The sequence below is a fragment of the Phalacrocorax carbo genome, chromosome 10 (genome assembly GCF_963921805.1).
Source record: "Phalacrocorax carbo chromosome 10, bPhaCar2.1, whole genome shotgun sequence".
Classification (NCBI taxonomy): Eukaryota; Metazoa; Chordata; class Aves; order Suliformes; family Phalacrocoracidae; genus Phalacrocorax; species Phalacrocorax carbo.
In genome coordinates, this window is record NC_087522.1 from 4,744,937 (window position 1) to 4,768,809 (window position 23,873).

At 41.1% G+C, this 23,873-nt stretch overlaps 1 protein-coding gene and 1 long non-coding RNA gene across 4 annotated transcripts; both read right to left on the reverse strand.

Moving 5' to 3' along the window:
- Positions 1-114: 114 nt before the first annotated feature.
- WIPI2 (WD repeat domain, phosphoinositide interacting 2) lies at positions 115-23,318 on the reverse strand. 3 transcript variants are annotated; one of them, XM_064461541.1, is made up of 12 exons: positions 23,041-23,318; positions 14,012-14,094; positions 9,503-9,672; positions 8,145-8,241; positions 7,445-7,542; positions 6,892-6,984; positions 6,037-6,107; positions 5,020-5,127; positions 4,088-4,252; positions 2,984-3,091; positions 1,701-1,798; positions 115-814 (listed from the first exon to the last, which is right to left on the reverse strand). In XM_064461541.1, the coding sequence occupies exons 1-12, from the start codon at positions 23,112-23,114 to the stop codon at positions 702-704; spliced, it is 1,278 nt and encodes a 425-aa protein (XP_064317611.1). In that variant the 5' UTR covers positions 23,115-23,318; the 3' UTR covers positions 115-701. The 3 variants fall into 3 exon arrangements, with proteins under 3 accessions (XP_064317611.1, XP_064317610.1, XP_064317612.1); XM_064461540.1 differs by having other exon boundaries at positions 1,668-1,798; positions 23,041-23,317; XM_064461542.1 differs by lacking the exon at positions 23,041-23,318 and adding an exon at positions 10,936-11,027 and having other exon boundaries at positions 1,668-1,798.
- On the reverse strand, positions 14,107-22,660 carry LOC135315167 (uncharacterized). Its single transcript, XR_010374598.1, has 3 exons — positions 20,979-22,660; positions 17,189-17,285; positions 14,107-16,812 (listed from the first exon to the last, which is right to left on the reverse strand). It is a non-coding gene; the product is annotated as an uncharacterized LOC135315167 (long non-coding RNA).
- Positions 23,319-23,873: the final 555 nt, after the last annotated feature.

The window sequence follows — 23,873 nt, forward strand, 5'->3', positions numbered from 1 at the left end:
CCTGCAGCAATTCCTTTTCCTTCCCTGTAAAGGCACTTTCTATGTTCTATATCCTTATGCAGGGAAACACTTCCAGTTTTCCATCCCAACAAACAGAACAGTCCCACAAATACACAACATTCAGAAGGAATTTTAATTAACAAAATGGTCCAGGAAAGGGGAGGGAGAACCCAAAAAACACAGGCCGTTGCATTTGAAAGGTTGCATGTCAGTCACTAGGTATGCCTGCAAGCCCATGCACAGGAAACCATTTGGACCTTTGTCAGTGCAGAACTAGTCTCAGCTTCCAGAACCACTTCTCTACTCCTTCCTTATATCAGCTAAATATTATATACATATATAAAAAAAATACAAACTTGGGTTTGTTATAAAGTGGCTTCTCTCTCTCCCCCTCCTATGCTTGCTTGGCACATGAACGCATGCAAAGCTAGTAGGCTCTGAGGGCTGCACAAACAGCAGGTTTTGGCAACAAAAAAATAAACACAGCTAGAATAGATAAGCAAGATTAAAAGCCACTGAATTGAAAACCATATATTTTTCCAATTGTATAGAATTAGAACTACAGCTACGACTTAAAACTGTAAGAGTCTGTCATCCTCTCTCCCAACTCATGTCAAAGTTCATAGCAGCATAACACGAGATTCCTCAAGAAACATCAAGCCAGTGTTCTCTGCTTCAGGAGTGAGTTCACAGGTCAAAGTTCAGTCTGTCCGAAGGATCATGGGAGGGTGCTCACTGTCTTCATCCAATCTAAGTGAGTTAGTTTCATCTTCCAGGCAAACTCCACCCACGGCACCCAGGTCATCCGTATAGGCTGGAGAGAAAGGAACAAGTAGTTGGGGGGGGATCAGCAGCACAAACTAAGGCTTGGACCTAAAGTGAGTGACAAAAGCTGAAGTACCAGACATGACTTGCGACAGTTTCACCACCACACTACGTTTGCTTTTATTATGACCATGTTTCTCCAAGCCAAGAGCAATTTGTGATAAAAATTAAACTACTCTGCATGTGCGCAATGCATACTTGTGCTTTGGGCAGGTGGATGTTTTTCTTAATCTCCACCCATGCATTACAGCTGCAGTGGCAGTACTGATGCTATACATGCAGACTGCTCTTCCTCTGCAGCTGAAGCACCAACCCAAGTGCCATACAGAGGTGGTAGAAGCTCCACTCAGTGAGCTACAGAATTAACCAAATTCTCATCCTCTCAATTTAACAGAGCAGCAAATTGGGCTAAGAGGTCACTGTTCCCATAAAGGGACGATAGGAGCACTTATCAACCTTCTTTAAAAAAGGGGGGGGGGGAGGAGGGGGATGACAACATGCTGTAATTCAGATGCTTTGCATGAGGTCTGGATGCAGAACTCCTCCATGAAATAATTGTGTTAGGGCACCTCAAGAACCACTGGGCACGTAATGCAACTATCACTACAGTAATCAACCACAATTTGAGACAAAGATCTACTCAGAAAGTAGCGAAGATGAGCGATCCATCTATAGGAGGCTACTGTACATCACAAGTGCTCTTTTCCCACTGCTCACCAGTGCTCCACATCACACCCGCAGTTATGAAAAGCTCAGTGTTGAAGTAGACGAGCTCACGCAGCCATCTAGAATGAAGCAATATGCAGAGGTGCTCTCTGCCCCATTTCCAGCCTTCTCCTTACCATGCCTTGTGGGTGAGGAAGGCACATATGTACCTTTAGTCACAGCGGCACTGTATGTCTGCGCTACCAACGGCCGGTCGTGGGATGCAGACTCTAGAATTTCACTGGCTGGCTCCATACTGCCGTCGAGCCTACCAAGCAGAGAGAGGTTAGCGGGAGAGGCGATCTGCCTGGGCATAATACAGCTTTAGTTGACAGCTACAGAAGAGTACCTCATTAGACATGCAAGAATAATACACATACACATGCAACAGGAGGAACTTGTTCCCTCCATTCCAGAGGACTGTCAGGAAGGCATCTGACAACACATCGTATGTAACACTGGAAACACATCAGCGACACGCTTGCCTCTGACATGGCATCAGAATCTAAATCCTAGTAGCTGATGCTATGAAGAAAAGACTCAAAACAAGAGAGTGCATGATTAAAAAAAACAATAGCCATTCCAATCAGCAATATTACAGATTGTGGACAGAGCTCAAGACAACAGAAGCAGTTGCTCCATACACGTATGCTAGAAAAACCCTCTAGTGAGGGTAGTAGAGCATTTCAGAGATTAAGAACTTGATAAAAACTTCCCTCTGAGACTTCACTTCATCTGCAAGTAAAACCAGAGGTCCGACCTTAAAATGTTCATATAAAGGTATGATTTTTGGACAGTATTATGGCTTGACGAAAGCTGCAAACCTGAATTATCATTATGAGTTGTTTGATTTTATGATTGATCATTTATGTAATCTGACTACATTAGTCTACCTCTTCCTGCCAAACCTTATTAAAAAATAACAATGCCTTGTCACATTTTCCTGAAGTGTTCTATAGTCCTGCTACAGAACTTTAGTTGGCTGGCCTATAGGCAAGGAAGTTTAATAAGGACACTGGTAGAGAGAAAATACAGACATTCACAGGCCAGATTCCCCTCTGAGAAGTCAGAGTAACATCTCTTCCTCATCTCTGTAACCGCTTCATTTATTGACAAAGTGGATGGTGTTGGATGTTTCAATTTCTCATTTAAGTATCTCAAGTCAAACTGCCAAGTAAGAGGAAACAAGATCGCAGCTAACAGCGATTGATCCTTCACTGCAATCGGACAGTGTTAAGTTTCTGCTGGTAAAGCGGTGCTTAGTGTAGTAGATGCCAGGAAGGTGCAGGGGGATTCTGAAGTTACTCATTCATGTCAGAGGTCTGGAAAAAAGATTAGTTTGAAGAAATGAGCTGCTCTAAGTTAAACTTTTGCAGAACAGCGCTAGGTCTAAGAACAAACTGGATTTTGTGAAAAAATAAAATACAACAGTCCTCAGCTAATGTGGACTTACTTGTGCTGCTTCATTAGTGTGCACTCTCCTCCTTCTTGGGGGTCTAGGTTGTACATGTAGAGATATCCATCAGCAGCTCCCACCAATAAACGGGGGATCTTCTGGATTCTAGAAAGGTTATGGGGAGATCAACAGATTAATAAGAACTTTAGTTTCATATCAGCACGCTCTCCTCCCCTCACATGATTTTATGCCATTATTTTCCACACACTGGCTTCTAGACAGGGAACATTCCTAGGTGCTCTGCCTGTTAACAAAGAACTGTGTGTAAAAGGAAGTAAGGCATAACCACATTTTGGGCTAACGGGATGCCACAGGAATCAAGCAACTTACATATAAGCCAATAAAACAGCTTCAGAAGTTACCATCCTGTTATCGAGCTTTGTGCAACTCCAGATACAAATATTCTAACGGGAAGCATTTACTTATTTCAGAAACATTACAAGGCTTAATTGTTGCTTAAAGGGTGCTTTGAGATTGGAGAAGCGAGTAGACATGAAGTCTATTTAGCATAAAAACTACAGCCCTTCCCCCTCCCCCCCAAAAAAAGTTTGGTACCACTCAGCTTATTGCTTCAGTAGCCGTGTCAGTGGGACCTGCCTTCAGTGAGGACAGAATAAAGATTATATTTAGTCCTCAAAATTAACTTTAATGAATGCTATGCTGTTTTATAGACAAGAATATTATGAACTTGAAATCAAAGACTTCTGTAATGGTTAGTCTGGATTGCCTAATTTTGCAGTTCACCAGTACAACAGGGTACCACTCCCCCAGCACTAATGGAAGCAAATGCCATAAACCCGTGGGTCTGTTCTCAGCATTCTTCTTTCAAAATTAAGAGACATCTTTAAACAACTCTTAGAAATAGTCTATTCTCATCCAAATATTACGCCTTTCTCTCCTCCCCTCACAGGACTGTGAGGTGTTAGCTCTAACACATTGCTCTTTAATTGGAAGAGGCTTTGAAACGATTACAGGTGGTCCACTGCTCTGCGTACTACAGTTCCGCTGGAGATGAGCTGATGTTCTACAGTGTCAGCATCTCCATAGCCCAACATGGCAGCCCAGCAGGGTGGTGAATTCAGGCCCAGTTTCTTTACTCACGTGGCAAGCGCACAGATGTTTTTGTGCCCACAGAATGGCAGACGGACTGTAGCAAAGGCTCTACCCTGGTTGAACATTTCTGTTACTTGAGAGGGCAGATAGCTTGTCGAGGCCATCAGCACTTTTCCAAAGTAACCTGTCCAGGTTGTAGGCTCTTCCTGAGGTCTACAAGTCAAAAGGGAAAAAAAAGGATCGACTGTGCCTTCACATTAGAGAGAAAGGTGTGTAAACACTTTGAAGCATCTTTTTGTTTTTAAATACATTAAGCAGCTATTTGTTTCTCTTCAGAAATAACACCCTTGAGAACTCTAATGCACTCCATTTATGCTACAGGGCACAGTGTGTCCTACAATACCCTCGGCTGTTATTTAAGCATGTTTGATTGTAAACTGATACTTCTGCTTATAAAACTGCAATTTGTAAGGTTCATTATACAAGAGCAGTATCTACTGGGAAGTGCTACACTTCAAGATTTTATGCATTTGTTTATCACTAAGCAAACCATCGTTTCCAACAACTTCCACAGAAATTAAGTAAGACTGTCCTCTCAAATCATAAACAGGAACATTTACAACTTGGTGCCTTTTAAAGCCCCATAGGCAGCTGGAAGGCATTGCTGAGACAGCTCTTCCCACATGGATGTCAGCAGAGGGGAAACACAAATATAATGGAAAATGTTAAAACTGCTCTGCATTCCTCCGCCAAGGAGGGCCAATTCATCTTCTGCAGAAATACCTTTTCTATTCACTAGGAGAATAGTACACAGCTCAGCTACAGTTGCTGATTCGTAAGTGACTTCTTATGCCCTTTATTTTACAGAAGTGTTCAAAAGAAGTCTGTCCACACTTTAGAGAACTCATCCTGTTGAGTATAATTTTAAAGCCTCTTCCTTGGGGGGGGTGGAATATCTCGAAGGCACCTCTGAAACCTACTTTTCTTTCACAGTCTCAAGTTTGAAGATATGCACCGTCTCTGTGTTACTGGACGCAGACAGAAACATGCCATCCATGCTGAAAGCCAATGAACAGATGCTCACACACCTATGGGAAAAAGAAAGAAAAGAAAAACAATGAAACATTTTTGACATTTAGTACTGTACTGATTGGTCTAAGAAGAAAGCTAGCCTTAACTAACTCATGGGGATTTACTTAAATGAGACTTACTTCATCATTTTGGTAGGTAGGAGTCTTTCTACACATTCACCACTGAGGAGCTCCATAATGTTCACACAAACTGTTCTGCAAGAGCTGGGAGGAACAGTGGCTGTATGGTAGACTCACCTGCTCTTCTCCTGTCAGTGATTGCAGGTGACTTGCAATTAAGCCAAAGTATTTGGCTTTATTAATAATTAAGTAGATTTATTAGTCACTAGTGCTTTGCAAACACTTTCATAATAATAATGCTGAATTCTTTGGTACTTCCTTAAAGTACTTCAGGAAGAAGATCCCTATTAATGATGTTCAACTCTGACATATACCCGATATGGGGTCAATTAGTAACAATCTGAATTTAGCCTTGCCTCTGTATAGAGTACAGCAGAACTACAGCGTTACTGCTACCACAAATCACAGTACCATTTCACAATGGCTATCAGTGATCTGAGCACTAAAAGGATTTAGAAGAGAGCAAGAGTATTAGATGTGCTGCCTCCAATTGTCATAAGAATACAATATATCTTACAAAAGGTGACCCACTTTAAACAACTTCCCTCGCCAATAAATTTTTAAAAGGCAAGAGGGAGTACAATTCTGACAGGATTGATCTGTAGAATAGTCAAGTCCAAAGGAGTGAAATTGGAAGACATTCAAGCTGAAACTGTTATAAGCGTACAAGCAGGGATGAACGAAGATGAAAACAGGCAAAAATTAGGACGCCAGCTCAATTGCAGAACATACGGGAGATCTAGCGTAAGGAATGAGCTTTGGATAATTAGCCCAGTTGAACTTTACCTCTTCACTCCCCTTCGGAATTCAAAGAGTTTCTGTCCCTCTGGAATGGAAAACACTCTTATTACTGTCCCCTATAAAGAAAAAAAGAAAAAATTTTTCACTTCAAATTTGTTCATTGTGTATTAGCTCCAGTGAGCAGAGTACAGCTACAAGCAGCAAACCATTTTGCTGTTAACGCCTATCACATACTAGCGTGAAATATTTATGGAGCTTGTTCGTAGGATGTGTTTGAGGAGTAGAGAAACAACAAGAGGTGGGAGCTACTAATGTAGAGAACAAGATATGCATGAAGAACAGCCCTTCTTACCGTATTTGATCATGAAAATGACCACACTAGACAAGTACCACAAGTACAGTCCTCTGGATGTCTTTGTGCCTTTATCAGATACAATCAGTTACACCTTTAGGTTCTAAGCATACTACCCAAAGAGCAGAGGCTTCAGACCTTCCAGTTTACAGTTAACATGGACCGTTTGTCATTGTGTGCACAAGAGACTGGTAAGCTGCTTCTCTCTGACTTTAACTGTCTTGTTTTCATTAGGAAGACAGCATCAAAGCAAGACAACTAATTTCTAATAAGTATCCTGCACTAAAGGGAGAAACACTTAGAGGACTGCCCTGATCACAGCCAGATTAAAATGTATTTATTTAAATAACCTTATTATCCAACATTTCACAGCATGGAAATTGTGTCCAATATCATTAACAGTTCTTAACTTAGATTTACCATTATAACTGTAAGCCTTCTTTTTTGGCACTTGCACGTGGAATTGTGCATGCTTAAACTTATTTAAAATGCTTAGAAACAAATTTCATTTGTCAATATGAAGTCAAGTCAATAAAACGTCACCTTACCTTTTCTGATGCAGTGGCAAGTTTAGTGCCACTCGCATCAAATGCCAAAGCAGCCAAGGGACTATCATGAGCTGGGATCATATTAGCAGCTCTCTGCAGGGGTGAATCAATAAAATATAGCCTTAGTACAGTACAGGTTAAAAGCTACATGTTTGCAGCCAAAGACTGCATATTTAAGAGCATTCAAGGCAAATATGGGTCTTACTTTCTGGACAACAGCTTCAATATTTGTTTCAGTAACTGCTAAGTAAAAGTACATAAAATTGTCACTGAGGCATGCGCATAGAGAGTACAAGCAGTAGAAGGATACTTAAAAGACAATTCAAATAGAAATTACTTTACTTTGCTCCACCAATTTGCCCAACTCGACTCATCAAATCTAATATTAGCATCTGTATTTTGTTTGCAGACGTTCTGTGAAGCCTAGCTATATGAGATACTGCAAACTGACGCAGAGGAACCTGAGTGTCTAGTAATTCCTCTCTGAGCAAGTTAAGTCACTTCCAAAAACTGCATCTTTAGAAGTGGAAACAGCATTCACAAAGATGCTTACCAGATTGATGGTGTCGAAGACTTGTACTTCTCCAATAGTTGCACTTCCTGGATAGGCCAGGTAGCAGTTATCATTGTTTATTGATAAAGCACACAACCCTAGAAGAGAAGCAGCAACAGAATTCGAAAGAGGCAAATTCCAAGACTTATGCAGCAAAACCTTCCGATTCTGTGTTTGAATATTACAAAGATAACTCAGGTTATCCTCACAAGGTATCAACAGAAACAGAACCAGGATGAGTAATCTCAGAGTCAACCTGCAACATATTCAACTATTTAATGTAAGTTAAAGTTTAATATAAACTAGAAAAGGAAGAATACCAATAGAGCTCCAATAACTGATTAAGCAGTGGAACTTCCCACGTCTGCCATGACTCCTAAATCATTAGCCTGACAAAGCCTTTAATTATACCAAGTGCTGGCAAAATCCAGTTTGTATCTCTACCGCTTCTTTCTAACATTTCAACACATCCACTCTCGGAGACTACAATACTAGTAAGATGCAGTTTACGGCAGAGTCTGCTATTTGTTCTCAAAAACCTCACCTGGCTTAAACGGGTAGGATTTAAGACAACATTTATGCATTTGTTACTTTGACTTGTAAGTGGAATTAACAATGCTACAGTTCCCTGTAGGAAATGTCATGTGTTAACACAGAATGCACTTTTCAGAGTTAAGCTAGCTTCTAACAACATACATACCTGCGGGATTGGGAGGCGTCTCCCTGATTGTATGTAAAACCTTCATGTCTCGTATGTTGTGTATATAAAGAGACTCTTCCAGACACACTATCAGCCTCTAGACAGGGGGAAAGAGGACAAAATGCTGACATCAAACTGGAGTTTATATTAATCTATCAATCCTAAAAAAATTGTATCAAAAAATGCAGTAGGTAACTTCCAGTCAAGAAAAGGTTGTACCCACCCGATGGGAAGAAATAAGAGTCTGATAGAAGATACACAAGATACACCTCTTGACAAGGCTTCAACAGCGCAATACTACACTCGGTCACTTGAACTGACCGGTGCACTTGACTTCTCTCAACCATGCTAGCGCAAATTGATTTAAATGAAAGTGATTTACATTACTAGTTTAAGTCAGCAAGCCAGAAACCTTCATTTAAAGCTATTTAATTCTTACTCTGTACCTTCCCGTATGTATTTCCCCCCCGTCAAGAGGCCAATTCACATGTGGAAATAATTTTCTCCTTTGGCGAAACAGAAAAAACATACAAGACTTAAAACCATTTATAGAGCCTATACTTACTCATGATCATTTGCAAGGGGCTTTTTTTTTTAAACTTTGATTAAGTTCAACATCTCATTTACACTTTTGTAGACTACATCTGGATGGCTCACAAGATGTTACTCATTTAATGCTACCTCACTGTGCCAGAAATCAAATTAGCCACTGTTTTTTCTTATGCTTTTAAACAGGAATCCCATCCTCCCACGCTTGATTTTTAGGAGGCAGGGATGGACACTAAAATTTTCTCCTTCAGAAGCTGTTCTCTCTACTTTGAATGAACTGTCTGAAGACAGAGAAGTCTGTATTTGTAGAACAGGCTAATAATGATTCAATAATAGGGCAACTATGGTTTCATGCATTTAAAAATTTCACTTGTTCAGTGATTTTTATTTTAATGTTTTTAAAAAGAATTCAGCAAATGGTATTTAAAAAAACCAAAAAGTAAATAGATAACAACTTGAAGTTTAGGCCTGAACAGAAATTGCTGGTTTCACATACTTTCACATTTAGCATCACAGGATGATTCACACTGAGAGGGACCTCAGGAGGTCTCTAGTCCAACCTGCTACTCAAAGCTTGCCCAGCTTACTCAGGGCATTTTCCTCAGTAAATATATTAACATAGAACCAAAACTACTTTACCAAATGTGAATAATGAGATGCCATATAGAAGCTACTGTTGGAAAAAGTACACGTTAATTTCAAATAGCAATTCTGTCACCAAAGGCAGAGATATCAATCTGCAGAGAAAGTGCCAGGATGAGATCCACAACCCTTTCCCTCATTTTCACCTAGCCAAAACTACTACTCACCTGTCTATTGAGTTTGACAGCCAAGATGGTGTTGGAGTAACTGTAGTTGCATATCTCTGTCCCCTTCTTAAAGTGACAAACTTTCAGCTTGCGTGGAGCTTTAAGGCTAACTATGGCCACCAGACTACTGGAGAACAGCCTCTCCACAATGCACACATCTTCTGTGTCAGCTGAGGAATCACAATAACAAGGGCAAAATACAGAAGAATTCAGGGAAGAAGAATTATGCACATCAACAGGAAATACTGTCTAAGAAATACAGTCTAACACCACAAACATTCTGCCACAGCAGCTCAGAGTCAAGGTGGGATGCAGGACAGGTTTTTAAAGCAGAAAATCTATGCAGTGAATGCTGATTTACCAAGTATTTAGAAATATTTCCCCCTGCGCAGGTGTCATGCAAGTTTGTGCTTCAGAACAGAGCATCTACTCCTCCCTGCCCAAGATCCCACAGAAAAAAAAACTAAAAGATACAAAAAATAGCAAATTGTCTAATTCCAGAATCTTTCAATCTTCTCTTAACTATACCAAAATCTAGGAAAGCAAAGGGTTTTTTGGGTTTTGGTTTTATTTTTGGGTGTGGTTTTTGCTTTGTTTTTAAAGCTGTACTATGCATGGAAGGGTTTTTGATGTGAGTTTCTGCACACCTCGCCATGAAGAAATAAAAGTTACTGTACTCAAACTGGTAAACTCATTTGCTCTAAGATTGCTTCAGCCACTGATGCATTTGATGATAGTACAGTATTGAACCAAGCTGGCTGGAGTCCAAGCCCCACCACCAGTTGCCCTGGTACGTATGCTTCCCCCTCCCACTCCCTGAAGCTCCCCTCCAAAAGCCCCAGAGACATAGTGGATATAATTTTTACAGCAGGAGAAAGATGGAGAGTTTTACCACTCTCTGCAGCTCTCCCACAGCTATCGGCTACATCTGCCCTTCTGTTACAGAACTGAATCAAGACAAGCAACTTGAGCCTTTGGCCTTGATTCATTGAAAAAACCAAACTTTTCAGAAGTCAGTATCTGGATTAGCTCAATGCTTAACACATTTCAAAGCATAAAATTACCAGTAAAAAAAAAAAAGCAGCTTGTTTCTAAAGACTTCTGTTTAGGCCAAGACATATTAACTAATTGGCAGTGTTCTTATCACCAATGACAGAAATTCCCTGAAAAAAGGTCTGTCCAACATTCGCAGCATATGACAATGTCATCACAGCGTGACATATCTGCTTTGAAAGTGCTTTTTCTGGGTAGTTATTTCAAGAAAAAGAACAGAAAATATTCAGTGGTCTACATTCTTCTGAGAGAAATAGCCTCCTTATAGAAACGGAGCACGTTTATACTAAATGTTTTCAGTGTTTCATGCAACATAATCAACTTTTATCTATATCTCGTGTTTAATACGGTACTTTTCCAGAGAAGACAAAACAGCTCACAGAGGCTTTGTAAAGTCAATTTCCTCACTTCTGCAACAGGGATAATGCATTTTAGCAATCGCTTTGTTGCCAAGAAATTGTTCTCCATTTTCCTGATGCGACACACAACACATGAAAAAGAAATACAAAAATCCACTTTAATAAATCTATGCATAGACTTTCAAATGCAGATGTCCATATTCCTTGAACCACACTAGTAACCTAAAAGATTCTCAAATATTTTACAGCACAGGTTATCAGCTTTCCATCTACACCTGGCATCCTTCATAGTAACGGCATCCTTTTGCAAGAATCAGAAGACCAGCGCACAGAGACCCAAAAAGCACAGCTTCTTTCCCAATTCAGGGACAACTGTGTTAAGACACAGCTTCTGGGATTTGTTACTCTTCCAGACAGGAGAACTGGTGTTTCAGAGGACCAGCAGCAGAGATTCAGCTGGAAGAAGTGCTGTCCTATTGCACTGACGGGAAGTGTAGGCAGCAGGGAAGGCACACAGGGAAGAGCACTATCAAGAACTGAACAGTCACAGACAGAAGGAAAATGCTTAAAATGTACAGACAATCCTTCAGTCTCACTGTAAAAAGACTTACTATAATACAGTTACCTGTAGAGAAAGGCTTTGTGATGGGCTTTTAATTAAATTCACTGTAAAAACAGAGGATGTATCTCTGTTCTTTTGTCTTCCCCTAACAGGAAGAAGTGATAAAAATCTCTTCACAGCTGCCTAGTCATATATGCTTCCTAATGAGCAACCACTCAAGTAGAGTACCAGGCTATACTGCCCATCCTACATCCAGCTGACCTGAATTAACCATATGTTTAGAAGCACTAGTTAAGTCCTATAGCAATGCTGTTAAATTTTCTTTCCCTATTTGTATTTTCTCCTTTACACAAGTGAGCATTACCAGAAACTCAGATTCAAAATACAGTAATAACAAGAACCACTGCAAAATGATTCAAGTATCAGCAGTGAGGGAAGAACAAGCAAATACATAATGAGATTACAGTTTCATAAACACAAGCTTGTAGCACCACAGACAAGAGCTGGTTAGAACCAGCTAGATTATGATCAGCTGTGCTTTTATTCTGTTTTTAATCCAAGAACATGTATGCTTAAGCATTCACTAAGCCTTAAAGCACCCTCCAATCTAGTCCTTATTTTTACTGGGGGGTGGTGGTGTGTGGGGTGTGTGTGGATATCAACTGAGCAGCGAGCTTGGGAATTTGTACAGGGTCACAGTAGAAGCCAGTGATGGGAGCAGACAAAGTAACCTCCCATTCTTTTCAGTTGTTCTCTCAAACACAAGGCAGCTGGAGCATTTTCTAGTTTGCTTTAGACACCTACACAAGAACTGGCAGATCAATCTTACAGTGAGGGGGAGTGGTCCTTAAAAGTGTTCACTCAAAACAATATAAAGTCTTTAGACCCACTTAAACTAAATTGGGAGGCAGGAGGCACATGTTTGGGAGGCCTCAAGATACTTTTCCTTGCAGAAAGGAGGTACCCAATAGATAGGGAGCTCTCCACCCCCCCACCCCCCCCTTATCAAGTTCTAAATGGGCATGGTTTGCAAGCCCAAGACTGAAAATTTAACTGCATACAAAAAATAGAGATCTCAAATATTTAGGTCTGCTGCAGACATCGTATGCCCACTGAGCAGAGGTCACAACATCAAATTTTCTACTAAATGCTACCTCACATTCTGTGCTCTGTATTTATGGACTTAACACTCATGGAAGAAAACTTAAAATATCAAAGAGGTTGAGCCAATATAGGCATCCCAGCACAGTTTGAAGACAAGACTAGAATCAGCAAGTCTCAATTCTAATCCCAGCTGCTTTATCAGTTTATTGCACCATTTTTGAGCAAGGTGCTTTATCCAATCTGTACTTTTTCTTTCAAGGACTACCTAGAAGCAGTCCTGCAAAGCTTAGTTCAGTCTCTCTCAGTATGTTTATTCAGTGTCCCATGTAAGAGGAGTCATCTTCACCGAGTCTCCTGGGGTGATATGAGGCCAGATACTGTAAGTGCCTAACATACTACAGAGGTCAGGTACCTAAACTCAACGGCATAAAATGGAATTCAAGCCACCGATTAACCAGTACAACCAGACCATGACTCAAAGAGGCAGACGGAGCTGCAACACAATTTAACCTGACCACAGGTGCCTAATTTCAACCTCACACTTCTCTCCATTGACTGTATACAGAATCAGGCTGCCACCACAGACAATAGGTGATCTGAATCACACACCATTTTCAAATTTAAGATGCCAGAGGGTCAGGTCACTTAGGGAATGGAGTCTGAAGACAACTCTGTTGTGGAGCATAGTACACCAGCATCCTACTATAAATGCTGACATCATAGCTGTTGGTACCATCTGCTCACATGGAGTTTACAAGAAAGCAAGGATACTCATGCATAGCATTCATAGTTTACTTGTTAGCACCTCAAAAAAGGGAAGTCTATGAACCACTGGCAAAACAGGGAATACCACTTCTCCCCCAAGCCTCCCACCATGCAACCTCATATTCTACTCAACTGTGACCAGTACTGAGAAGTTATGGGAATTTGGATTATTCACCCATTTGGATAAGTAAACCTGAAGCTATCACATTAAAAAGTATTTTTCTAAGAGCAAATGTTAGACTGAAAGATGAATCAAGGCTTTGTTTTCTTATCTGATAAATGTGTGTTAGTGGTTGCCTGCCCCAATAGCCAGTATAAAGACCCAAAAGAGACTCTATCAAACCAGTAAACTTTTTTTATGCCCAGCTGCTACATAACCTGGCCATTGGACATAAAATTAGAAAAGCAGAGTTCTCCTCATAGCTATTACCAAATTTCACAAGATACCAGCTAAATTTAAATACAGAACACTGACATACAAAACAATTGATTGCTGGCAGGGTAAAACTGTATTTGTGTGGTATTTCATCATACACTTAAGGTTCCTCTTATGCCAATTTCAAACAAACTTTACATTTCATATAAAAAAATGAAACATGTCTTATTCTTCCCAGATTAAGCCAACTGATGGGACAAAAAAAATGAAACAGGAAAAAAGATACTCACTGCATTCATAGATCTGCTCTAATTTGTCCACAGAAGAAAGAGAGAAGAATTTGTAGCCTGATTTACTGCCAACTGCAAGGGATCTGAAAAAGAAACAAGCAGGTCAGGAACATAAACAAAGTCAGCCTTGACTACCCTTGGACAGATTCTTATCCTATTCTAAAACTCCAGTTGGGTTAGCTTAGTAAGAAGAGCAATACACAGCTTGACCAAAGGAGCCACAATCGACACAGATAGCTTAGTCAACTCTGAAAAGGCCAAATAGCTTCAGAATTACCCCAGGTGTGGAATCCTGCTTCACGTTTTATGCAATGAGAGTTCACAGCTTAATGCAAGCCTACTGCCTAGTTCATACTCATGATTTCTCCACACAAACTAAAAGCTTTAGTGTGGAGGAAAGATGATGACTTGAATAATGTAATGCAAACCAATTACATCATTGCCTCATCATTAGAGGTGACCTCCAAGACCTTTTAAACTGTGCTGTCTGGGGATTTTTGCTCTTTATACTGTAACCTTCCCCAACCACCCCAAAAGAGCTTTCATATTAAAAAAAAATAAAAAGGAATTAAAGACTGCCAACTCGAATTTTCTCTGGTTTTATTTGATGATATTCTATCACCTCCAAAGAACATTGTTAGATCTCAGTCTTACAAATACTCATGCTGAATCTTTGATCAAGGGCGCCCTCTTAGAAACGCCAGTCACTGATGTTAAACAGATTTTAACAATAGTAGAACATTTAAAAAAACCAACTACAAACCCTTCTTTCCTCCATTACTCAACTTTCACACTTAGCTCACAGTCCATTTAATTGCTTTTCCAGTCAGAGTCAAAGGCAGGTCTTAAATTTTAAGCTAGAAAAACCTTTAGGCTTGTCTTGCAGGTCTTTACACATCAAGGCAGCAGACAATGGCACATTCTTATTTTCCCCTCCCCATGCAGAGGATGATTTTAGGCCACAGAAAATTAACAGTCAATACAGTCGTGTAGAAGTGTATTAGTATGCTTATAGTTCATATGTTTCTTACTGCCAGGACACATGGAGAAAAATGAATTAAATTCCAATAAAATGTATTTCGATATGCCGAACTGTGGCAAGTCATTCAATATAAGGCTCAAACCCAACCCTGCTGTCAGCCTGCCAAAATGCCCTCCTGAACTCAGCAAGATGATTCTCTGTAATTCAGATGCAGCAACAATTAGTTCTGCATGTAGAATATAATACAGATTCCTGTATTTCTTGCTCTTTCTGTATTTTCCTCTCATGGCTCCAAAGTGAGCCCTTTTTAAACTTCAAGGTACCCAAAAGATTAAAAATTACCCCTCAAATGGCTCACCCTCTGAAATTAAGATCCCAAGCTATAAAAATCAACTTCTGTATGATGGTATGACCTTCTCTTCTAGAAAAGAAAAAATTCAACCTGCACAGTCTGGTTAAGAAATTCTATTTGAGAAAGTTTAAACCTTCAAATTAAAATATGCACCACCCAGGCAAGAGATATAAGCCTCTCCACATTCAATAACCAAGATATTAAAAAAGCATACTAGGCTCAGAGACAGAGAAGCAGCTATAAAACAAAGTTTTGTTGCTGCTCCTCTAAGTCACCTTAGAAATACCGAGTTTAATTTTACTTCAGACAAAATCGGTATGTTCAGCAGACTATATCTGGTTAGTCAAGGACGCTTCAGTGTTTTTCCTCAATTACTTTTGGACAACTCAATGACAATCCAAATTCTGTGAAAAAATATGAAACTAATTTAGAAAAAAAAGTTATGAGTTGGCTTTTCTTAGATAATATACTGCTTCCCTCAAAAGAAAGTTTAACAAAGAATTACATTAAAACTGTCACTTCACAAGGTAAACAAGCACTCAACTGAGTTAAAAATAAATGGTCACAAGACTCCTTGCAATATAAACGATCTACAAAAGACACAGAATGATTTCTTCTCGGAGGATTCCACATCACAGCTATTTGTGAGTGTACTACTAGGTGGAATTGATTCCTGTATTGTACTTACAGCTTTAAATACAGAATATTGCTGTATCACTGTTTTACTATCACTGAAACCAGTAAGCAAGACCATTTTTCTTGTCCTACTGACTACCTATACCTCATTTAAATAAGCTTTAGACAATGGTGAAAGCAAGTTGTATACATGATAAAAATCATTAGACCAAGTAGACCCAAAATGAAGAAGCACAGAACAGACCTTTCCACCCATGGCAACTGCTTTTTGTTATTTCTTTCAGGATCAAGGTGCTGAAGTCACAAGTCATTTGCTTACACAGAACAGCTCGGGTCGGCATAATTAAACCCATTTCAGTATACAAGCATAACTGCAAAGCAACCCATTTTTCTTCTAGAAGAACACTCTTGGTTTTGGAAGGTCTGGGTTTGTTTGGTTTTTCTAAAATGTACTCTCAAATTACTGCTTACGAAACTATTGGAAAAAGGCTTTTTAAATGTAATAAGAGAACTCACTAGGCTGAGTTATACCAGCATAATCATAATGATTTAAATCCCCCATCTTCCCCCGCACCAATATTACAGTTAAGCCCCTAAGACACCTGATAGCTATCTAAATGACCAAATCCCACAAAACAAGTATCTAGCCAAAATTACCTCACCTTCAAAAAAATGTGCAAGCATATGGAGAAGAAATATGATCAATAAGCCATTCGGCTATCGCTCAAATAGACAGCGGCCAACATGAAGCTACTGCAGTTTATCAGAAGCTCCTTTTACAATATGGATGTTACCCTTTATTATCACCAATTTTCAGAAGCTGATGAGAGACTGAAATTGAAAATAAAATCAATATCTAAAAATTGCCTTTTTTCTTCTAACATTATGCTACACACAGGTGGTTTTTTTAGCTCTATTATGTGTAGCCTCTATTACACACCTTAGATTGTAGACTTTGAGCTATTTCTTCATCAAGGTTGTCTGCTCAGTACAAGATTACCAATATAACCATGATTTATGAAAGTGTGTTTACCCACTTTTTCCAAAGATAATACTGTACTCTAACCCAAGACTACATAAAATCTTAAGAGTATTTTCAAGAGCAGCTGTCATAAATAATTAAAACTAACCTCATCAAGCAAGCAGTGTTGCGAGATGTTTCACACACTCATTTCAAGATGCTGACATTCACTGTAAGTGCACTCACCTCAAGTGGGAAATCAGCTGGTTCAATCTCTCTGGCTCTTTAGAAACAAGTTTTTTCAGATGGGTTAGAGTCTTACAGGTTCTCTTTTGCTTCTTTACTACACATACAGAAGGAAGAAAACCAGTTTTTCCCTTTCCATATCATAGGGGACCTTAACTATTAATCAGAAATATTCTACATTAATCAGAAAGAACCTCCTAAGGGCAGCTCTCTCAGATTAAAATCAATTGCAGCTGCAGTATAAACACAACTCCAGAAGTCATTACTATTTTAAATAACTGGTTAATTAACTCTACTTTCATTTTAGCATTATACTAATGCTCCACCTCATTTCAAAACCAATTCAAGTTCCCAAAGAAAAAACATCTTGTGAACAAAGGCTTATGATGAAAAGGAGGAAAATAAGGGGGGGGGGGGAATAAATAAATAAATAAAATCAATGAAATTATACAAGAAGAGAATCACTAAAGAAACTTGCTTTATTTCCCCCTCCCAAATGTCTGCCAAAACTGAATTTGTAATGTCTCACAGACATGTCTTAAAAGAAAGGTCAAGAATGTCATTATTTGTACAAGAGCTAAATACAGAAACTTGTATGTTCAACAGATCTGTCAGTAAGACTAACAACCCACAGGACATTTTTCCCATTGTTCTTATACTAAAATAAAACACAAACTTAAATCTGCTACAGCAAAAGGAGCCCACTCTTGCTCACCACCTAACATGCAGCAATTGGCTGGGACATCAGGAACGTCACAATCCAAGTAAATATAAAATACTCATAGGCCAAATTCCCAACCAAACTGTCACACACTGAGGAACCGTTCCTCTGGTCCAGGTTCATCAACGCAGGCCCACATCAGCTGCTAGCTCCACTGCAACAACAGCAAGTAACGCTACATATGACTGCTTCTCTCAGCTGTCCTCCCTGAGCATGAGAGCTATGCGATTGCTCTTTCTTTCCTTTTATTTTTTTTTTTGGTTTAGCTTTAAAACCTCATTGGAATAAAGAGTTCTCTTGTCCTCAAGGATCACAGGTGAACGACACCTGAGCCTAGGAAAGACAAAGGCAGAGGAGTGAATGCTCAGCACCTAACCCTTGTTCCTCTCACCGCAGGTAATTTACTACAGAGATACAAACATCACATGGTAAAGGAATTATAATACAGCTTCTGCAACACGAAGCAAGCTATACAACTTTAGAACTACAAGCATTTCCTCAGAACATAGAAGCAAACTTATTTATTTGGGGAAAAAAGGACAGAGTTAAACAAAAAAAAAAAGAGATACATGAACAGACACCTGTCACACATAACACCATACATAAATGAAAGCTGAGACTAAAGACGACCTTGCAAATAAGGTATGCACCAGTGTTTTCGTTAGAAATCCAGATGCAAGGCTTTGTTTTGTCCTTTCATCAGGAGTCTGTTTTCAAAACTACAGCAGCTAATTTGTTTCCAAGTGTTGTCACTTGATTACTTATTTTTAAAAAGGTGACTAAGACTTCTCTACAGTCTGTCAACTTGCATTATTTCAGAAGTAGGTTCTTTGGGTGGTGATTTGTTTGGTTTTGTTTTTAAATAAATTGAATCTGAAGACCATAGAAGTTAATTTTTAAGTTCTTCCAAAAGAATTTCTCTGGGAATATTTGTGTTACAAGTTAAAGACAAAATTTTACCTATTTTATAAATACATGCAAACTTCGAGATCTTGAAGTTATGCTTTGGGTAAAAAGTTACATACTTCTATTGTTATGCATTTCCCTTATGGGTTTTAAAGCTTGTCTGAGTTTGTGAGATGAGTTTAATTTCATAAATGTATCCGTGCTCAGTTCTAGTAGTTTTCCCAGAAGTAATACAGCACGCAGATTTAAGTGGTACTTCTTACCGAATAAATATTGTTAAAGATTTCTAATTACTAAAACATACCTAGCACCGAGGTCAGCTACAAGCTTCCACTGCACGGTTTTGCTGGAATACCTGAATTCCAATCGGTTACTTCAATATTATCTGCAAGCTGGAGCTTCTGCCCCCCCAATCAGAGAATGCCAGTCATGCTAAGTTGCGCAATGGTTGATTCACTAGGGAAAAGGGCTAGGTCCAACACAGGCACACTAACATCTTCTGAAAATTACCTTCTCCATGTTTTAACTTAATGAAAACATATTATATCAAAGAGAACCCACAAACCAACCACTTCTGCTGCATTGTAGGTGGAGTGTTTTCAGGCAGAGTTCCAGTCCCAGCCAGTAATTCAAAACTCTCATGTAAATAAAGCTTAGGGCAATAAGGAATAAAGAAGCAAGGCGACACTTGCAGTAACGTAGATACTATTCCAAGAGACACTGTCACTATGTACAACATCCATGAATGAACATTTTAAAAAGTTAAGTCCGGAAAAAAACCCAACTAAAAGATAGAGGATATCGGCTTTAGTCACCAGGGATTGCAACAGCAACTTTTATGTTGACAGCATTTTCTAACTACCAGCAATCCAACTTCCCAAGACTAAAAGCACCACGAAGCTTGTCACCTTCCTACAGCAGACAAAAATTAACTACTGATCCTTCATAAAGCCTAGGAAAAGTTAACCCAATACCTATTTTTACTAGCAACAAGTACCATCTTTTCCTAATACAGGGCAATTGGCTCTTGCTGTCTAGGTAAGCAGGACACCTTTGAGCATGAGTGGGACTGGCACCTTGTTAAGTTCAAGGTAAAAGCTTAAAATGTAATAACCACAATGCGCCCAGGTCATTTATTTTCCAGTTTTGCCTGTCAGCAATTTTTCTAATTACTGAAGCACACCTTAAAGCATGATGCGAGCTCTACTGACTGGGAAGACATAAACAAAACTGTCTTTCATATACTGGCTGAAAGAACATGCGTTTGTTTACCTTGCCTGTCTGGAAAATTACTCCAGTTACTGGTAATATAAGTTGAAAATAAGCAAGTTTTCTGAGGCCCAGCACGGGAAAGTGTAATTCATTCCTAATAAGTTCTTTTCAGCTCTTCTCACGCAGTAAGTGGTAACAATCTAGATATCTAGAATAGTATACTAATAAACCCAGAGAGCTGACTTCTTGTTTCTCCATTCAAACAAGAAACTAACTTTTTTTTCTACCTGTGATTTTTCTTAAAGTTTATTTGATAAGTAACTTACACAACCACTAAGTTCTACTCAGTTTAAAAACTAGAATGCAACTTGGTTTTCTGGGTCACTTACCACATCAGACAAGTGTTTTAGTAAGCTGCTTGCAAAAACATCTGCAAGACTTATTGTTCTATACTTACTATTTTTCTTGGAGAGATTTATTTTGAGACACTATTAGAAATAAGGGATACTTATTTCACATCATCTAATTTATCTGAAAGTGGCCTATTATTCTCATAAATTTGAGACCAAAAAAAAGTACCAACAGGAGATTTTTTCTATTTATGTAATTTCTATAATGGATAACTGAAAATGCAAAAATATGCCAAGATGACAAGAAAGGCTTTGTATTGCAAGCCTCTGAATTACAAAGATATATAGGCCAGGTCTGTCTCACATAAAAAGATAAATCTAATCACCACCAAAATTCCCTTGTCAGAAATGGGAAAAGTAGCAGAGTAGCATGCACAGTTGAGGATTAGCAAGGAAGAAATCATTAGCCACTTGTCCCTTTCACATGCCTCCCATAAACTCAAAAAGGAATCCCGCTTTACTCTTCCTTGAAGAAAGATTTCAAGGTGTACAAGCTGAAGACCACCTAGATAAGGCTATATTACATTTGCTTTCTTCTTACTTCTGTCTTGGTTTTTTTCCTCAAGTCAAGCTTGCAGCTCTCTTCTTCAGAATAAGTGTTTTTTGTCATAGCTTGATGATCTTTTAAATTTATCCAGCTCTCCACAAAGCTAAGGTACAACAGAAAACAGGCAGTTGCTTTAAGGAATGAGAAATAGTAAAGCTTTTAGATCACCAAGTTGGACAGCACAGTTTAAAACCTTACATATATTTGTTTTTAAGTTAAGCTACTTTATAACCTTAGGTATAAGGTTTATCGTCTTTATAAACTGCAAAAGAAAGAGGTGATAGATTTCCTAGTTATTATGACTTGGTTTATGTAGCGATAAAAATGGATGGTATCTGAGCAAAACACAGGCATGTTTTATATGCACAATGGGAGCACAAGATCTATATGGTACTCAATGGGAAAACATGAAAAGCAGTTGCAAAAGTCTTTGGCTGGAATCGATATACGGATAATGATTTACTTACAAATACATAGAAGACTACTGCTCTCCCCCCACACATTTAGAAAGTTTTTTACTGTGAAAGTCTCTTGTCTCAAGCCTATGCAGCTCCACTTGTCCCTCTCTTCACCCCCAAAAAAGCCACAAAAGCAAACAGAGTATTTTCTTCTGCAATGTGACCTTTCTCCTCAATCTTGGCAGTCACCATAATTTTATTGCCTTCCCAATTCCCATACGCTACAGTATATGCTGAAGACAGTCAGAGATCTCTTGTGAGGGCAAGACATCGTTTCTTGCAAAATGAACAAATAAGTCATTAAAAGAAAAAAATACCACGACACACATGGATTATGCTCTGTGATGTCAACCTGAGATCATTTCCTCTTACTCACTTCCTGAAACAGAACTCCTTTCTCAAGTACAAGTTCTTTCAGTTATTGGCCCCAGTTTCATCTCTCAGGCATTTAAGACAGTCGAATCCTTCTTTAAAGGATCTTTAGTGCTCTAATTCCAACTACTAGGGATTTCTTAAATTGAAAAATATTGCTTTTTAATACCCCATATAAAAACTAATATCCATTCATTGATCTAAATATGCTGCAACCATTAAATAATTGCAAGATGTGCAGCATGAACTATCTGACCCTTTCTACAGCTGAAATGCAAGTAATTGTGATTTTGAGGACTATGTGGGAAAGGCCTTTTTAAAAATCAAAAGCAGCATGGGCTCATAAAAATACCTTTAAGCCTAAGACACACTGCTTCAACACAGACAGCAGGTGAAAACAAAAAGGCTGTACGAAAAGATAGCTATAACAAGCTTTCGGACAAAGTATTTGCAGCACTAGGAAGACTTCAGTCTTCACATTATCTCAGTCTCTCCTAAAGGCTGGACATCATCAAGAAGCAGAAAGAGCCCTCTCTCCCTTTCCCAAAGCAACAGTGAGCAATACCTTGCAAGTACAAGAAGAAAAAGCTCCCCAGGGCAACAACCTGGTGGAGGGAGAAGGCAACATGCTGCAACCACATCTCAAGCAGCCCATTAGCCCTCTGCTGCATGCCCCTGTGAGGGCGGCCCTGCACTCTGCAGATCCACACACAAGCGAGAGGGGAGAGGGAGGCTATTCCCACCTCTCCTCGCTGCAGGGGTGAGTGGGACCCCAGCCCCCTCCCTGCAGCAGCGAGGGCAGAGGCTGTAGAGGGGCAGAGAGAAGTGGGGGTCCCCGCCACGCCACCCCCCCCACCCAGGCCTCCTCAGGGCCGTGGCCCTCGCCCGGGCCCACTGCCCATGTCCAGGCCGCCCCCGCCTTAGGCCAGGCTCCCCCCGCTCAGGCCGCCCCCCCCTTCCCTTCAGGCCGGCCTCCCCCCGCCTTAGGCCGGACCCCTCCCCTCACCCTTAGGCCGGGCTCCCTGCCCACTCCTTGACCCTTCTTCAGGCCGGGCTCCCGGGCTCCCCGCCCCCTCCTTAGGCCGGACCCCCACTCAGGCCGGGCTCCCGGCCCCCTCCTTAGGCCGGACCCCTACTCAGGCCGGGCTCCCCCTCTTCCCCCTTAGACCTGACTCCCACTCAGGCCGGGTTCTCCCCCCTCCTCAGGCCAGGCGCCGCCCCCTTACGTGTTGTCCTGGTTGAAGTTGGCGAAGAGCAGATGGCCGCTGCCGGCGTCGCCGCTCTGACTGGCCAAGTTCATGGCGGGACGGGCCTCGCCACCCCCGTCCGGCGGGGGGGGCCGGAACGGGACGGGACACAGGGGAGTGGGACTGGGACACACCTCCAGCGGGCAGCAAACCTCAGCCCCGACAGCCGCGGCCCCCGCCGCGCACCCGCGGCCTCCTCATCCCCGCCGGCCCCTTGTTTACGCTGCGGGAGGCGGAGCGGGCCCGCGCCTGCGCTGCGCCGCCCCGCCCTCCTCCCGGCCACCGTACCGCCGCCGCCGCGCACGAGCCCGCCCCGCGCGGTGGGAGGGGCCGCGCATGCGCTCCGGGAGTGGCGCCGAACTCGGTTGGGAAAAGGGCTGGGGGGCGGGGCGGGTAGCGGTGTTTTAAAGCTAAGCAGGGCCCGCAGTGGTCGGGGGCTGGGAGGGAGGCCGAAGTTTGGGAGGGGGGTTCTTAGTTGAGGCGTGTCCCCACTGTTCCCAGCCTTGGCCGTGACGCTCACGTAGCTGTCACTGTCCCCACAGGGTTGCGGTCCCCGCCCGCCCGGCGCCTCTGCAGTTCTGCTTCGTACCACGGGAGGTCCCCAAGGCTCAGCGGATGGGACAGCGGGGGACCCTAGGCTCTGCCCCTGGGCGCAGGCTGTTCCAGGGAGCTCACGCCTGAGTGTAATGGCCTTGTCGTGGCCGGGGGTGCACCGGCCTTTGGGGGTCCCCAGCTCGCAGGGCAGCCAGGCGTGGGCAGGAGACAATTTCAGAGCACAGGGAGTCACAGGCTGCTGGATCCAGGGAGCAGCT

Bases quoted from the DNA above. Each gene is read 5' to 3' on its own strand.
- WIPI2 (XM_064461540.1), bottom strand. From the start codon at position 23,114: ATGAACTTGGCCAGTCAGAGCGGCGACGCCGGCAGCGGCCATCTGCTC. The intron at 14,095-23,040 runs GTAAGGGGGCGG...TTTCTTTTTCAG, and splicing joins AACTTCAACCAGGACAACAC to ATCCCTTGCAGTTGGCAGTA. The intron at 1,799-2,983 runs GTAAGTCCACAT...TCTGCTTGGTAG, and splicing joins ACACTAATGAAGCAGCACAA to GCTCGACGGCAGTATGGAGC.